The 16591-nt window shown below is 47.5% G+C and overlaps 4 protein-coding genes across 6 annotated transcripts in view; 2 read left to right on the top strand and 2 right to left on the bottom strand.

Moving 5' to 3' along the window:
• Window positions 1-7013, top strand: part of LOC131261395 (unconventional myosin-XVIIIa) — a 29624-nt gene extending 22611 nt beyond the window's left edge. For all 3 annotated transcript variants that reach the window (XM_058263418.1, XM_058263420.1, XM_058263419.1), the window contains 3 exons: window positions 459-2497; window positions 2571-2759; window positions 5349-7013. In XM_058263418.1, coding sequence (XP_058119401.1) covers window positions 459-2497; window positions 2571-2759; window positions 5349-5499 — 2379 coding nt within the window. In that variant the 3' untranslated portion in view covers window positions 5500-7013. The remainder of the gene's footprint in view (window positions 1-458; window positions 2498-2570; window positions 2760-5348) is intronic.
• Window positions 7014-7714: 701 nt separating this feature from the next.
• Window positions 7715-9074, top strand: LOC131269066 (ketimine reductase mu-crystallin). The gene is made up of 3 exons (XM_058271385.1): window positions 7715-8054; window positions 8116-8709; window positions 8776-9074. Exons 1-3 carry the CDS (start codon window positions 7835-7837, stop codon window positions 9072-9074), a joined length of 1113 nt encoding a protein of 370 aa, XP_058127368.1. The 5' UTR covers window positions 7715-7834.
• A 28-nt stretch (window positions 9075-9102) lies between these two features.
• On the bottom strand, window positions 9103-11967 carry LOC131272332 (testin). The gene is made up of 3 exons (XM_058274033.1): window positions 11796-11967; window positions 11535-11684; window positions 9103-11448 (listed from the first exon to the last, which is right to left on the bottom strand). The coding sequence occupies exons 1-3, from the start codon at window positions 11923-11925 to the stop codon at window positions 10010-10012; spliced, it is 1719 nt and encodes a 572-aa protein (XP_058130016.1). The 5' UTR covers window positions 11926-11967; the 3' UTR covers window positions 9103-10009.
• Window positions 11968-14513: 2546 nt separating this feature from the next.
• Window positions 14514-16465, bottom strand: LOC131272906 (uncharacterized). The gene is made up of 3 exons (XM_058274778.1): window positions 16279-16465; window positions 15751-16215; window positions 14514-15649 (listed from the first exon to the last, which is right to left on the bottom strand). The coding sequence occupies exons 1-3, from the start codon at window positions 16381-16383 to the stop codon at window positions 14789-14791; spliced, it is 1431 nt and encodes a 476-aa protein (XP_058130761.1). The 5' UTR covers window positions 16384-16465; the 3' UTR covers window positions 14514-14788.
• Window positions 16466-16591: the final 126 nt, after the last annotated feature.

The raw sequence follows: 16591 nt of genomic DNA, 5'->3' as shown, positions 1-16591 counted from the left end.
TATACAAGCAATATAAGACTACAACACACATAATTGGGTTCGGGGTCAACATGTGCAGAGGACAAAATGTGCCAATAGTCTAAGTATTTTCAAGAAGACTGTATGCGCCACAACTCTTAGTACCCTATTTATCTCTTTACCGGAGAAGTTTGCTATAATTCTTTTTGAAACTATTAATAATATTAAGTTGATTGAGCATATACCTTCAAACAATTCTGGCAGTGAACAATCATTATAGCATCAGAAATTTACGCATTTAAGACGACTTCTTTCGCATGATTTTAAAAGATTTCGAACATTGTATTGTGTGGAAATCATTTGAAAGGTTGAAAACCACATTTCGTGTTGTCTAATGACTGCTGTTTAATAGACTGAAGCTTTCTTTTTTATAGATAAAATAACCGTGTTCAAAAATACAACTAAAATTAAATGATCGTTTATCTACTTTTTTGTTGCAGTTGAGCGACGTAACTTCGGAGTTGACGGAGGAACACTCGTCCTCGAACCTAATCACCGAGCGGCTGGCGACGGAAACATCCGAACGGTTGCGGCTCGAGAAGGAGGTGAAGGAGTACGAGTCGAAATACCGCAACCTGCAGGAGTCGTCGGAGAAGATGGAGATGGAGCTGCTGTGCGCCAAGTCCGAGCTGAACTGTGACTTTGACGATTGCAGCACCATCGGCGATTACGACGGGGATGGTAGCGCCGACGGGCGTGACCTGATGGGCGGCGTCGACGGAGAGGTAGCGAAGAGCTACCGGCTTCGGTACGAGCGCGTCGCGAGGGAGTTGGAGTTTACCAAAAAGCGCCTGCAAACGCAGCACGAGCACGACCTGGAGCAGCTGGTGGGCCTGAAGAAGCAGCTGGAGAAGAAGCTGGCCGACGCGTACGAGGAGGTGGAGGAGCAGCGCCAGGTGGTGGCCCAGTGGAAGCGCAAGGCACAGAAGATGACGAACGAGATGAACGATTTGCGGATGCTGTACGAGGAGCAGAACAGCCGGAACAATCTGCTGGAGAAGCGGCAGCGCAAGTTCGACGCCGAGTGTCAGACGCTGCAGGACACGGCCCGGCAGGAGCGGCAGGCGAAGGAGCGGTTGACGCGCGAGAAGGATGTGCTGATGGCGGAGAAGTGCAAGCTGGAGCAAACCGTGTCGGATGTGCGGCTCGAGCTGGAGCTGAAGGAGGAGAAGAACAATGTGCTGCAGCGCGAGCTGGACGAGATGGCGTTCGGTGGCGGTACGGAGGAGGAGATTGCCCAGCTGAAGCGTCAGAAGATGGAGCTTGATCGGCGCTGCAAGGAGCAGGACGAAGAGCTGGACGAAATGGCCGGCCAGATACAGCTGCTCGAGCAGGCCAAGTTGCGCCTGGAGATGTCGCTGGAGACGATCCGGAAGGAGGCTCGTAAGGAGGCACAGCAGCGTGACGACGAGATGGAGGAGATCCGTGGTGCGTCGTACAAAAAGATAAAGTCGCTCGAGTGTCAGCTGGAGCAGGAGCACGAAGAGCGCACGCAGCTGTTGCGAGATAAGCACGAGCTGGAACGACGGCTGAACAGCATCGAGGATCAGGATCGGGCCGAGCGGGCGGCGGAGGAAGCGATGGTGCAGCGGTTGAAACGGGATGCCCGGAAATACCGGGCCCTTCTTCGTGACGCTCAGAGCCAACTGGAGCGTGCGAAGGGTGATTCGGCAAGCAAGGCACTGGTGCGGCAGCTGCGGAACCAACTCGAGGATGCTGAGTCTGCGCGAACGGTGGCCGTCAAGGCACGTCAGGTGCTCGAGGGTGAACTACAAGATGCCCAGATGCTGATCGAGGAAATGATACGCGGCCGCAACGAAGCCGAGGAAAAGGCAACGTCCGCTCAGCGCGATCGCACCGAACTGCAGGCCCAGATCGACGAGAATGAGGAGGAGCTGGCGGAGCTAATGAAGAAGTATAGCTCCACCGTGAAGCAGCTAAGCAGCGAGCAATCCCTCATCGCCGAATACGAGCTGCGGCTGTCCGAGCTGGAGGGTGAGAAGAAATCCCTCAAGGAGCAGGTGGTCGAGCTGGCCGCACGTCTCGAGAACGTGGAGACGATCGGCGACTCGTCGAACAGCATGCAGTTCAAGCGGTTGGAGCTGCGAACCAAAGAGCTAGAGTCGAGGCTCGAGTTCGAGCAGGCAACGCGGGCACGCATCGAGATCCAGCTGACCCGGCACAAGGATTCGCTCGAGAAGCTCCAGGGCGAACTGAGCCAGGCACGCAACCGTGAGTCACAGGCGCAAGACTCGCTGAAGAAGGCCCAGAAGACGATACGCGAGCTGCGCGATGAGCTTTCGTCGCTGGCCAACCGGGACCAGGAGAACCTCGCCAAGCGCAAGGATTTGGAGAAACGCATCGAAACGGCCGAACAGGAGACGGCTTCGGCTCGGGCGGATCTACGGCTTGCGCTGCAACGGATAGCCGACCTGCAGCAGGCGATGGAAGAGGAGGGCGATTCATACCAATCGGATAGGTGCGTACACAAACCGGACCAACTCACCGTTCCCCGAATAAACGGCCATCTTTATTTTTACTTTCTTTCGCAGCGATACTAGCGATAGTTCGTCGTCGATGGATTCGTTCCACGAGTCGACTGTAACACGCAAATCACCGAGCGTCGGAAGTGGGGACCATTTCAGTGTGACCACCAACGGTAGCGTCAGCAGTAGCCGAGGGGGAAGCACGAGTCTGGTCGGTGGAACGCGAGACGGTCGCAAGGAAAGCAATAATCCAAGGTAAGAAGCTCTCTCACTTCTAGGATTTTTCACTTCGGGATCCTAGTTAGAGGTTTTACGAGAACATGGCAACATTTTATATTTTCTTTCAAGATTTTTTAATGTAGTATTTTTAAACACCATGGAAACATAAGTGATAAGTGTTTCAAAGATGTTCGTATGTTGCGTCTTAATGTTGCTTCAATTTTTAAATTTATAAATCGTTTGAAAACAGTAGGCGATGACGTTCCCTTGCAACAAACAACATGGTGTTTCGTAGCGTGAATGTTAAGAAAAAAAAACATTATTTCTTGAACGTTCCATGTGTTCCCAATTACAAAATAATGTAAATCAATGATAAGTTTAAGAAACAAAATCGATTGTGTTAAAATACCATCATCATCAAACATTTCACTTCTGTGCAAGTCGCATTTAATAACCCACGTACCACCATGTTGGTGGAAACCACATTCTCTAGGACACGTCCAAGTCTGCTTGGAAGTGTGCGCCGCAAGAAGCGTTTGCCTCCCACCATCAAGGAGGAGGACGAAAGTTTCGTACTCGAAGACCAGGCCGCAGGTGGTGGTGGCAGCAATGGCGGTAGTAGCAACCCTTCCAGCAGCAGTAGCAGCAGTTTGCCACAGAAAATTGCCTCCCCAGTGCCGTCGGTCGAAAGTCATGGATCGGAGAAGGTGGATGCGGAAAAAAGCTCTCTTTCGGAGGAGACGGTGGAGCGAAGAGAAGTGTCCGACGAGGGGGGCATGAAACCACCCCGGGACGCTGTTCCGGACGACGCACCACCAGCAGCAGCAGCAGCGAAAGGTGTGATCGAGTGCCCCATTAGCAGCACCAACGAGCCGTGTGAATTTCCTTTCGATATCGACACGCTGAAATCGATCAAGGAGAAAATACACTCGCTCAACCAGATCATCCGCGACGAATCGAACGACGCGCATGGCTCGGAGATCGATCTGGTGGATTTGAAGAACTTGAAGAACCAGATACACGAGTTCAAGAAGGCGATCGAGTGCAGCCGATCCCGTTCGATGGACAAGATGACGAATAGTAGTAGTGCAAGCCTTGCCACTGCCGTCCTAACGACATCTGCCTCGACTGGATCTGCATCCAGTGCCGGAAACCAGAAGCGACCGTAATTGCTAGCTGAGAACAGATGTGTTCATTGCCGCCAGAAAGGACGCGGAAAGCAGTGGAAAAATTAGTCTTAAGATTTAGTATTCAAACGAGCCACAGTTTTTAAAAGGAGTTGCATTTAAAGATAAAATGCGATAATTATTGTAAACGGCGGGACCAACGGAGAGAAAAGGATACCATCAGGAGCAAGCCTTCAGCCACATACACATACCTCTCTGCTGAACAATGTCAAACCTCAAATGTAAGCAAAACCAGAAAGCTTTCCCCGCTGCTTGCCCCTGCTCTCTGGATCACGTTTCCGGAAGCTCTCTCCCAGCACCATTTACCGCTCCGAACGACGAAGTAACTCTGAAGCTCCCAAAATCCCACTGGAAAACGAGGACACCGCACGAAAAAAACAGTACCTTTTCTGTGTGTGGAACCAGCGGATCTAATGCCCTCCCAAGCTCAAGTCCTTGCCGCTTCCTACGCCCATCATATGTCGTCCATGTTGTGTGCACTTTTCGTTGTTCGTTGCCACTAAAACATAGTTCGTTTATTCATCCTTTCCGTCATACGTCATACTCATGCTGCTCGCGCCCGCTTTCGTTTGGCAATTTTCTTGTGTGTGTTTGATTGATAAGTGAATCGATGCATCGAACTGAAATGATTCCGTTTTCCACCCCCTTTTTTTCTTCCTTTGGTTTTGGCCGTTTTTCTTTGATTGTGTTTATCTCTCTTCCCCGGGGGATCCGCAATCTTCAACTCCACTGCCCATTGCAATCAAATAACGACACACCACCCCCACCCATATGCAGTGTAAGCTTTTACCCAGGACGGCAACCTCGCACCCCCAGGACTTCCAACCCTCCGGTGGTTCCCTCGCCTTTCGTAGCTTCCTCACCCGGTCCGGGGTCATACACGAGTCTGTTGACAGAATATCGTCGTGCAATTAGCATCGATAGTCGTTTCGCACCGCGACGCAGGACGTCGTCGGGCACGGAAGAAGCTAGTGGTGGAAGCGTTCGACTCAAGTGCAGCAACGTCCGCAGTAGCAGTATATCTGCACCGGTGAGAAAGGAACAGCCACCGCCTTCATACAGCAGCAGCAGAAGAAGAAGCTCTGTTCAATCGAACAACAGATCCAACCAGGCACCACCACCAAACGGTTCACAGAGACCATTCTACTACTGGTGGCAACATCCGTAGAGGTAGAGCCTACCGAGTGCTCGCATGTGTCTCTCAGTGTTCACTAAAAGCAGCTTCCGAGTGCGTGTGTTGTGCTACTGCTAACAGAACAGAAATGACGACGACGAAGATGATGTAGTTTTTGTTTTGCCAATACCCAACAGAACGTGTGGTTTATATTTCGTTTCAATGTTATCTCTAATCCCATTGCTTTCGAGTGAAGCTGTTCCAATGACCGACAACGCTTGTACTAATGCTGATTTTATGTGCTTATTGTTCTTTTCCACTCAGAATCACCCTCACGATGGCGACGGGCTCCTCCGAGAACCATCCAACAACGGCATCCACATCGCCAACGGCAGCATCTTCACCAGGGACGACGACGACGACGAGGCTCAGCAACGGGAACGATGGAACGTTGAACGATTCTTCTTTTGCTTGAAAGTCTGCCAGCTCGTTTCCCTAGCTCAGCACCGTTCGTCACCTCCTTTTTGCCATATTCTAAACAACAAAACAAAATACCAATCGCAAAACACAATCGGTTCCGAAGCCTCGTCGGCGACCGATACAGGCGCATGTCTCAGCATCGAGAACCAGTATCATCTGAAAATGTTTTACCGAACCAAACCAAATTCACAGCGTGGTGTCTCCTATATAATCGACAAAACAAATGGTTTGCAGCGAGCAGCCAGCCACACTCTTACAAAAATCAATTGTGTCTATACGCGTACATATTTATACATATTTCTTATACATATACTTACCCATTATGCTTATGATACGATATATGATAAACAAATCGATAAAATGTCCGTATTTATTCACATACTTTTGTGCAAACAACCTACCACTCCTAGGGGCGCGCGGTCAGAATTGCGGACGGAAGTGGCCTCCTTTGCACATTCGAAAATCGAATTTTCGCTTCAAGAATATGTCGATCATAGAAGCGCGTTAACACACTTTTCCAACCACGTGAATCCAAGTAGGTTTTTCTTCGGTTTTTACCGTTCTCTTCCACCACCATCAGCATATCGTAGGTAGATTTTGTTTTATTTCGTTTTTAAATTGTATTTATGTGTTTTTTTATATATATAAACATACATACACACACTTACGTGTTTTGTGTTATCATATGTAGGGTTAGAGCGTGCGTGGCTCAATATGTTGATTAGCTACAACGGTAACGACTATAGGTATATGAGAATAGAAGAATGATCGCAGGTTTAAAATAAAGAGGAGATTAAACGAAACAAAACAAAACTGAATCGAACAAATTTTAACGCTAAATACAGTGCGAAATGAATCGGTGCCCCCCCACTGGAAGAGGATTAGTAGTTGATGTGTGTATCGTCTCGAGGATTACAAGTGTACACGTGTCTTAATTGTTGTCGCACTACTTACTTAAAAACGCTCTAGGTTAAATATGTTTCCCTTTGTTTCACCGGAGACCGGAAGAAGCCGGCTTCCGGTGTTCAAATCTTTTAGCTTTCCATCCTTCCTCTCCCACTCTCTCACTCCCCCTCTTGGAAGCCCGTCAGACGGTTGATAGGAATTGCGTTGGAGGAGAGGAATTATCATAGCCCACGATAGTCGCGTTATTATCCTGTTCCGTGCTAGACCGACATAATGACATACTATTTAATATTAAACAAGGAGGCACATTTAAGCAAATCAAATAATGAACATGCAAATGATAGAGATGAGCGAGAATTGATCAGGACGTTTACAATAATGATATAAAAACACCTACCTTCGATACCGATTTACCTTAGAATTCAAATGATAAAACACCATATACTGACGAATTATAAACGTACTCTTACCCCACCACCTACCACCATCGTTTGCTCCGCAATCTTCCCTACCCTCATGCCCTATGCCCCCCCGTTTGTTTCCTTCCCGCCTTCCTTTCTAAGCTATTCCGCGCTCCTTTAGCCAATCGTAGTCAACAAAAAATGGCAATTTTATCTTTATTTTTTATTACGATAATTATTATTTATATCGAATTGTTATAATAAAAATACTCGAAAACAAAAAGCAAGTGGTGGGTTTTGTTTGTGGGTGTGTAAAAAAAATTAAAGTGATGACACCTAGCCTTCGTGACTCTGAGTAGTGAATGATAAAAATGTAATTTACTAAGTTCGTTTATTTTGCACAGTTTTATGCTGCAAAAGCTTATTTAAATAAGGGTTCAACAAAAGTTTCTTTAAGGCCTCTGTACTCTGAGGAACCTTCATTAAGTAGATTAATTTTTCCCAGAGCAGATAATGAAATCAAAGTGAAGAATATTTCAAACGTTGAGTAAACATTAAACTAAAATAAATTATTTCCCTTTGTGAAGTTATTGTATGGTTTGTTAAAAGAACATGCAATTATATTAAAAAAAGAAGAAAAAAATCCCCATGTTAGGTTAAACCACAAGACGATGCTGCAAACTCCAGTAGGGTCATAACATAGCGTACGTAACCGCAGGTTATTGTCTCATCTTAGATAAGAACGTCCGAGAGTATGCTCATTCATTTGTTATCTTCGGCAAAGCGACAGATAGCTTCTCGTGTGCGTTGTGGTTAGTTTTTTTCTGGAGCAAATGAGATAAGAAAAATGTTGCTGGACAAATGGCGGGAGAGGGTAATCCTTTGCAAATAGTATTTAAGGTTGATTGGTAAACAAACCATCAAACCGTCAAGGTGATCATTTCAGAGAGATCGCGATCGTGAAAGGGGTTGTTATTAAAACAAAACATCCACCCAGAGTTTACCTATCGTGAGGCTGTGAAGATGAGTAAACAAAACGTAGGAACCAACACCACCCGGGGGTCACGGCCAGTGTTTATCGATGAGGATCAGGTGAAGCAGCTGCTTGACTGGGACGAAGCTCGGTTTGCATTGGAGCAGGCGTTCGTGTCCGTCTCGAATCAAGCCCGTGAACCGTCTGCCCGCTCCACCGACCATCCGGTCAGCTCCCAACCGGCTCGGACTTTTGTGCAAGCCGAAGGAGGTAAGTTATACGGTCTGCAAGAGGCGCAATGCCGGACTGAAAAGACTTTGCCATTCCATAGGGGTACTCCTGTGCATGCCCGGTTTCGTCGGCCACCACCAGTTGACGAGCAACTCACCGGACCGGGGCTCAACGTTGGCGTGCAAGCTGATCACCAGCTTCCGGAAGAACGCGTCCGTCGGCCTTCCGTCGATTAACGGGGAGGTGTTTGTGTTTAACAGCACCACCGGCAAGCTGGAGGCGATCGTCGAGGCGAACTATTTGACGGGCGTGCGGACGGCAACGGCATCGCTTGTTGCAACCGATCACCTGTATCTGCGACCGGCGGCCGCCTCCCAAAACGCCGCTCCAATCAAGCTGGGAATTGTGGGTTGCGGGTTTCAGGGCATGATGCACGCGGTTGGCTTTGTACGCACCCAGCCTGCCCTGGCCCGGCTCCACTCCATTCGCCTGTGGAATCGAACACCGGCGCGAGCAAATCAACTGCAGGCCACCCTGGTGGAGGAGGCAAAGAAAACGGATAGTAACTATTCCGTGTTCGTGTGCGACACGGTCGAGGATTGCTGCCGGGACTGCGATGTGATTGTGACCGCGACCGGTTCCAGTGAGCCGCTTGTGTACCGAAGTTTCCTAAAGCAGGACGTACACATCAACGGTAAGTGTATCGGACACTTCCGACGGATGAGTTGACCCTTCATCACCCCTCACTCTTCTCCTACAGCCGTTGGCGCCGGCGAGTACCACCATGCGGAGCTGGCCCAGGACATCTACTATAACTGCCGGGTGTACATTGACCACTGGGAGGGTGCACGGAAGGAATTGGCTACACTCCGATCGAACGTGGTCGGTGAAGTCGGCGAGATCATTCTCGGTGATGCCGAAAAGCTGTTGCCAACGCAACCGGGTGGTGGCATTACCGTGTTCCAGTCGCTGGGAATGGCCACCGAGGATGTCACGGTCGGACGCTTGGTTTACGAAAAGTTTGTCCAAACCCAACAACGGTACACCATGGAAAAATAAAATATGTACGTAAATAAATGATTGTTCTGTAAAATAGCACTACTTCTTTATTTATCAGTTTTCTTTTGTAAAATTAAATAGTGGGATCATTACCGATCGCAGAAATGATTTTCGGTTATGCTTCATCGTAAAACTAGCACCTAAATGCACGGCGGTGTTTGTTTTCCTCCACGAAAAATACATCTTTTAAAATGTAATTTCGCTTAAGTCTCTAAATAATGTTTATGAACTATGAAATGAAGATTCTTATGTGGGTGGGTTTCGAGGCGTGGGGTTGCAAAACGACCTTTCTTATCATCTATTAACTCGTTCAGCGTTCTGTCGATCCAGTATGCCTATGGTGTGTCATATTGTGTTAGGATCTGTTTCGGCTCACCCGGAATGTTGTTCGTCGGTAGTCAGACGTCAGCGCTTAGGAGCCGTTAGTAAAGCCGTTCCAATTCTAAGCAAAAATGTACCACAAATGTGACATATCTGGTTCCGTTTTGTATCTCACACCTCCTGCCTTAACGCGTTAAACTGATCATTAAACGGCACTTAGGTTGAGGATGGCGCTGTACAAATAATACTCTGCGTTTCTTCCGAATGTCCGTTGTCGATACTATTTTTTAAAACCTTAACATAAAGTGTGTTCTCCAGTTGAATCTTTTTTCTCAAGATCGGTAAAAAGAGAGGTCGGTTTCTGGCTCGTTGCATGGTATGGTGCGATCTCTCTTTTTACCGCTCTTGCATTTTCTAAAATAACAAACGGAAAAGTTTGTCATAAATTTTTAAATTTTAATACTACGTATGACTTAGAAAGGGAATTAAATTTCCAAAAACAAGTTACTTTTTCCGACTACACTAGGTTTTTCAAAAAAAAGAAGAATAATGACGAACCGGAACTATCGTGAGACGCATCGTGCTTATGGCTGTGCCCTGAACTTGATCTCTTATCAAATATCTTTTGTGCACTGGGCGCTACAGTATGGCCGGTTCGCCTTGACACAGAAGCGACCCCCGATGAGTGACTTCCGGCAGTGGCGACCGCTGCACAGGAAGCACTCCTTGTGCCAGTGTATCTTGTCCCATCCGACCCCCTGCTCCGTGGGGCCGATGCGCCGCTGGCAGGTGGCACACGTCTGCGCATAATGGCCTTCGTAGCACGGTAGACAGAGTGGCTGCGAGGAACGCTCGTCCATGACGTACTGCTGACCGGCCAGCGGGCCATCGCAGTGATAGCAGCAGAAGTGGCGCACGTGGAAGGTGGCCCCTTCGGCCGCCGTGTACTCCTTGGTGAAGATCAGCTCATCGCAGGCGGCGCAACGCGGAATCTTAAGGATGGCGGCCAGATCGCGCCCACAGTAGATGGCACCGGCGTGGTAGAAGTAGACGAGATCGGCCAACAGTTCGCCGCATCGTTGGCACTGGAAGCACTGTGGGTGCCAGACCGAGCATTCGCTGCTGACCGGCCGATCCACTTTTACGGCCACCTCGCCGGTCGTTATCGGAAGCGTGCAGCCGCCACAGCGGAGCGTTTGCAGCGTGGCGATGGCCGGGCCGGTGGAGGCCTGCTGCGGTGGAGGCATTACCTTCTCACTCAAGCCCAACGTTCCCATTGGCCCGAGGAGTTCAGCGTGGCCCGGAGTGACGTCCCGGGGGCTCACCGGAATCGAACCAAACCCGGAATCATTACTACCCGACGGTACAAGTGATCCCCCGGCCACACTACCCAATGGTTCATCCAGTTTTTGGGCCTGCTGCTGCTGCTCCACGAAACGATCCATCTCGGCACGGAACTTCGGGTTCGTTTGATACTCTCGATGGAATTTTACGATCGGTTCAGGAACCCCAGCGGAACCGGCCGTAAGCACGATGGCCGGATCCTGCCGCATCGCTTGAGCCACCATCTCTGAGCTGCTGATACCCATCAGGTGCAGTTTGTACTTCATCTTGTCGGACAGTGCGGGACTCTCCATGTAGTCCGGGCGCGTTGAATCACCAGACTGGACATTTGCGGACGGTGTGATGTCGCCAGGCTGGTCTCGTTTCGGTTGCTGAACCACCGTTCCGTACTGCAGCTGACCTGCTCCCTCACCACCGATGCGCAGGACCGTACCCTGGCCAACGCAGTGCGTTTTGATTTTCTCGACGTACTCACTCAGCTGACCCGCCTCGTACGGCGTCAGGTTATGGCACAGGTTCGTGTCGAGATCGTGTGCGGGCACCTGGAACTCGAGCTGCTGTTTGCGCTTTTCAGCCGCCTCGCTGCCCACGATCGGAATGTTCTGCTGGCCGAGCGTGCGCATGTAGTCCGAAGCCAGCTCGGGGGTCACGTTCGGTGGTACCCAGGCCAGCTCCACCGGTTTGTCTGTCAGCTCGGAAATTCGAATGTCTGCACGTGCGCAAATGAAACGATGCAAAAATAATAATAATAATAATAAAACCTATCGGAAATATGAACGGTTTGAGACTACTCACATGCTGGCTTCGACCGAATGGCCCCAAGGATTTCGAACTGCGCCCAACCACTAACGTCGTCGTCGATGCAGTCGTGTTGCTCTTTGCGGCACTTGCAGTTACGACATATTTTTCTCCAAAAGTGTAAATCCAATCCCGGACAAGCGCTTCCTATCGAAATGACAAAAAGGTGTACCGTAAAAGCATCCTTCCTCTTTGTTTCGCTTTTGCTAACACTATGTTGAGTCTGCCTACTTCGGTTGAGCTCCTAATTCTACTTACCACAAACATTGCACGGCGCGCCGTTGCCACTTTCGTGGCTAAGTTTGGCTTTAATACGTTCCCTGCGGCTTTCCAGCTTCACCAGCCATTCCGGTGCGGCAGGAGATTCTATACCAGAAGAGTCCGTCATCTTGTTTCTACCATCCAATATATTATCGTCGTCTTCGTTGTCGTCTCGTCGGTGAGCACAAATCAAAACAATTGTTGCGCCGTGGATGAGTCATACGAGTTGTTATTTCAACCAAGGTTACTGCTAAGGTTACTTGATGAAGTATTGCTTCGTTCCAGCAACCTTGCAGCACTCCGAACTAACCTAATTTGCGTATTATTTTCACAGGGCTGGAAACTGCGATGACATTTCCAGGACGAACTAAATTGTAAACAGAATTATTGTTTGCTGCGAATACAAATAGTTTATCTGTAAGCAAGAGTCTTTGTTGAAAATAGTAAAGAGTTAGCTTAGTTAACTCTTTCGAAAATATCAGAACCAATTTTTCATCGTTGCTGGATTGGATGTGCGTAAACACCACGAATGTCACCTGCCCTCAAATGGCTGAAGAGTCGGATCTCGTACGCTTAGCCATGGGCAAGGCAGATGCTGATCATGCGAAATAGCAGGAGCAGGACACGGCGGAAGACTCGATCGCCGACGATATAAAAATTGAAATAGTGAAGCTCGAGCCTTGTCATGATGAAAATTGCATAGACCACGAATTGCTTACCTACGAACGTGTTCGATCCTGCGCGGCACAGCGCAACAGATCACGCAATTTTGATTTCAAAACTTTGCATTCGAGCCTCGCGCTAGCGATTAGAGATGCTTAAAACGAGCAAATCTCATCTCGCGCGTGTAACACAGTACCGTTAGTTGCACCTGCTGCGAGCGAGCCAATCACAGCGCGGCAGCGTTGCCGCGGCCTTGAGATTCCAATCTGCCGAACGCACGAAGCTGCGCTCGGGTCGACTGCCGCGGCACGAAGGCAAGATTTTGCGGCCGTGGCTATAAAAGCGCGACGCAATCGGCTTCGTTGTCGCAGTAGGTAAACGGCACTCCACGTTTCTTTATCGCAAGTTTCCGTTCAAGTGCTTAAGTGTTGTGATTGAGCAAAGCCGCGCAAAGTATAGTGTTTTAAAATCAGTGCACAGTTACGAAATGACGAGAAAAAATCTCCGCATAGCGAACTCTCCTCCGTCGAACTGTCGAACTCAGTTCCCGCAACAGCTGGGAAACTCGTAGGAAACTGGTAGGAAACTCTTGACAGCACTAGCAAAGCCCCTCGTTCTGACGTTTAATAACTGACGGATTAAGAAGAAGCGAAGAAGACCGAAACAAATGCGTGTCCACTTAGCGAACTCGGGAAACTCGAAACTCCATACAAGTTTGAGAGGAGTTTCACCAGAGTTTCCCATGAGTTCGCTATGTAGAGATGAACAGTCACAGGCGCAGATTTGTCGTTCGCTTGACATTCCGTCGTCTGTTGTGTGTCACCAAAAGGTCTTATGCAATAAGTAGTAAAGGCGAAAGCTTTGTCACCTAGCAGAAAATATGGTACATTTGGAGAAGTCGGGTCGGATGGCAGAACACGGGGATCGGGAATATTCAACAAATTATTCTCCCATAAGTTGAATAAACGAGAATGTCGCAAAACTCCGCCATCAGAAATGCGTCCTTTTGCTCCAATGTCGAGAAACATAAAGTTGCAGTTGGCATCAACAATTGCCAACAAAACGATGCTGAACAATGTTTTATAGTTGAAATAATCCGTTCCACTTCTCTTTGGAGCTTTGATCTGCACATGTTTCCCGTCGATAGCGCCGATAGCATGTGGGAAATTCCTTTTGGCTTCAAATTTATCAGACACTTTTAGCCATTCTTCAATCGAGTCTGGAGGCTGGAAAATAAGTTGAATTATAATGAGTAAATGCAGTAATAAAGTATGAAAACTATTACGAAAACTATATATTTAGCCTCTCAGTGTTAAGCAGTAATGTGATTCCAGGATTCCTTTCAGTATTGATTCTCTCTAATAATATTCTTATTTTTATTCTAGCTCAAACCATCCACCCGGCCACCCACGCTACAACCAGGACCAAGCACCAGCCCACCCACGCCACAACCAGGACCATCCACTCGCCCACCTATGCCACAGTGCCCGTCAACACCACCACCGTTACCCGCTCCACCCGGTCAGCGCGGTCGTAGCGCAAAACGTAGGTGGGACGAGGCTAATCTGACATACAATTTAAATGTATTAAGGTCCTTGGAGAAGGTGTCAGCGGTGTCAGACCGGCTCATGGAAGAAAGGCGGATGGTTCAATCCGAGGAACAAGTGTTTGGGCAGTGGGTTACCGAAATGCTTCAAGAATTTTCGCCACAGAGAAAACAAGCTGTGAAAGTGGCAGTTCGCCAAATAATTTGTAAGGCGGATGCGGCTCGGTTCCGGGAGAAGACAGGAATGAATCCCGAAGATTTTTTTAAGAAGACAGAAGCGAAGATGAATAAAAAAGAGCTGCCTTAAAACTTTATTAATTACGGACTCGTCTATGTTCTTTACAAAAGTTTTTGTTCTGCTGACGCATTGATATTCGTGACGTAAGTATGCATCTAGCAACATCGATCAATTGCGCTTATTTCAAGAGTGTAGCGTCAATAGCTATTCATTGTTTCATTAGTTTGACTAGTAATAATACTATCAAAAAAAATTTTTGTCACAGTGCGTCACAAACTACTGGGATGAACATAGAAATAGATTGCCGGGACACCTAAAAATTATTTAAGCAGAACATGTACCATTGCTTTAATACTTTCCACAATATCCATGTAGAATATTATTATCTCACCCGATATCCATACTCTAGGCTTTTGTAGTCATCTCCAGCACCAAGAACTCAAAGCGTGAGGACAGTAGGATTTATAAAAACCTAACCAACCTAAAATTTATTTTAAATTATTATACTCTGCAACTTGCACTTATCATTTAATCTTTCTTAATCTAACAAATACGTGTTATCACTACTGTATAAACTTGTGAGGCCTGCTCCGGGGAATGAAGGGTTGATTCCTCTGACGTTGATAACTGGGTGGATGTGGCAGTACTCGGTCGGTACGGGTTGGGTTTCAACACGTCAAACAGCGAATCCAATGCGGCAGCAATAGCGCTGGCATCTGATGCAGTATCTTCGGAAAACTGATCGCCAGCGGGTTTTGCGACCCTTGTTACCGGTAAATTAACCTCTTGCCCCGGGATGTCAATGGAAGCCGAATGTTCCCCATTAGAAGAGTGGGGAACTGCAACGGAACTACTGGTGCATTTTTGGGCAAGACTGGATTTTCGATGGGTATGCTTTTGTTTTCTAGCGGGTGTGATTTTTCGTTCGTCAGTTGTTTTGTTTGGAAGACGAAGATATCTTATCGACAAACTAGCACCAGAAGCCGTAGCATCTAATGCTTCCGCTGGATGGGTAGTTTGACAACTTCCTAAGCCCTGACTATAGGACGAGACGAAAGCTCGACCTTGCGTGGCTGATTGCGCTGACGAAGAAGAATGATTGATTGGGTAATCTTCTGAGGGCTCGACCGCTGGCCCAGTTTTGGCGACTTTGATTGGAGGCATATCGTTGTAGTTCCCGTGACGTCCTTTTCTTTGTCTAAACGGTGTCTCTTTAGAAGGGACATACTTTATCAGCAAATCATCGTATACAATCTTACATGAGTCATCTAGCCCGGATATAGTTTTGTATTCTCTTTTTAACGACTTTGCGCGGTTTAGATTGCTATTACTTGGGTTTGTAGCTTGCTGTGTTGATGACTTTGGCGAATGCTGAAGCTGTTCACTTGTATTCACATCTTGCAACTGAAAAATATGCAAATTTGAATGAATTTTAATACCTATTGTATTAGGTCATTAGGTATCTATATCATTATAAAATTATAAATTTGCAAAAATGCGCTTACCTTTGTATCGCTTCCATCATTCCATCGGGAGTTCATGATCGGTATCTCGTCATCGTCCGAGGGTGCTTCAATTTTAACGTCCACATTTTCAACCAAAACTCTTAAGGTTGAATGATTCATCAACGAATCCAACATATTGGACGGGACCTGTGCATTATTGAACTCTTCATCCATTGTGTTGTCCATTACCTTGGGTTCATTTTTCACTGCTGTTATTCCAATATCGTTATTTTTACTTTTTTTACAATTCGAGGGAATTTCAGCATTTTGTTCTGCATTGCCTTCAGGTAGGATACCAGTAGGCAGAGTTGTATTCGATTTATCTGCGCCTCTTCGGTACAGAAGCTCCTGGTTCGATTCCATCTTCAAACTAAACTTACAAAAGTCCACCATAGTTAGTATGCAAGCTGAGCAAACCTGCTCCGGAAGGCCAGGAGAGTCGGTTCTCTTAAGCGTCTGGGAAATCTAGTTATCAGAATAGAAAATTATTGTCGGTTGCTGGCAATGGTCAAGATGTGTTCGACTTACCTTCGCAGGGAACACTCTGTCTATCACCGCGCACAACCGTTTGCCCGTTATCAGGGAGACATAGATACCGGAAGTTTCACTCAAGCACAACCGACAGCAAGCCATTGCGACGAAACTTATGAGATTTTAGTTTTTAAGGATATTTTTCCTCTGGTCTTCTGGAACAACAATCGCATGTATGCTGCTGCCACCTCGGCTCGCCCACAATGTTTGAGGCTGTCATCATGTTGGGAATGTTTTGTAAATAAACAACGTGGTGTCTATCAACCTTGGAGTTGTTTGTAATAATTTGTTTGTAAAGTTTTTGTTAAGG

Source organism: Anopheles coustani, chromosome 3, assembly GCF_943734705.1.
Source record: "Anopheles coustani chromosome 3, idAnoCousDA_361_x.2, whole genome shotgun sequence".
NCBI lineage: Eukaryota > Metazoa > Arthropoda > Insecta > Diptera > Culicidae > Anopheles > Anopheles coustani.
This window is presented reverse-complemented; position numbering and strand designations above follow the sequence as displayed.

Bases quoted from the DNA above. Each gene is read 5' to 3' on its own strand.
- LOC131272332 (XM_058274033.1), bottom strand. From the start codon at position 11,925: ATGACGGACTCTTCTGGTATAGAATCTCCTGCCGCACCGGAATGGCTG. The intron at 11,685-11,795 runs GTAAGTAGAATT...TCATTTCGATAG, and splicing joins CGCGCCGTGCAATGTTTGTG to GAAGCGCTTGTCCGGGATTG. The intron at 11,449-11,534 runs GTGAGTAGTCTC...GCGCACGTGCAG, and splicing joins CATTCGGTCGAAGCCAGCAT to ACATTCGAATTTCCGAGCTG.
- LOC131269066 (XM_058271385.1), top strand. From the start codon at position 7,835: ATGAGTAAACAAAACGTAGGAACCAACACCACCCGGGGGTCACGGCCA. The intron at 8,055-8,115 runs GTAAGTTATACG...GCCATTCCATAG, and splicing joins TTTTGTGCAAGCCGAAGGAG to GGGTACTCCTGTGCATGCCC. The intron at 8,710-8,775 runs GTAAGTGTATCG...CTTCTCCTACAG, and splicing joins GCAGGACGTACACATCAACG to CCGTTGGCGCCGGCGAGTAC.
- LOC131272906 (XM_058274778.1), bottom strand. From the start codon at position 16,383: ATGGCTTGCTGTCGGTTGTGCTTGAGTGAAACTTCCGGTATCTATGTC. The intron at 16,216-16,278 runs GTAAGTCGAACA...TCTGATAACTAG, and splicing joins ACAGAGTGTTCCCTGCGAAG to ATTTCCCAGACGCTTAAGAG. The intron at 15,650-15,750 runs GTAAGCGCATTT...CATATTTTTCAG, and splicing joins ATGATGGAAGCGATACAAAG to TTGCAAGATGTGAATACAAG.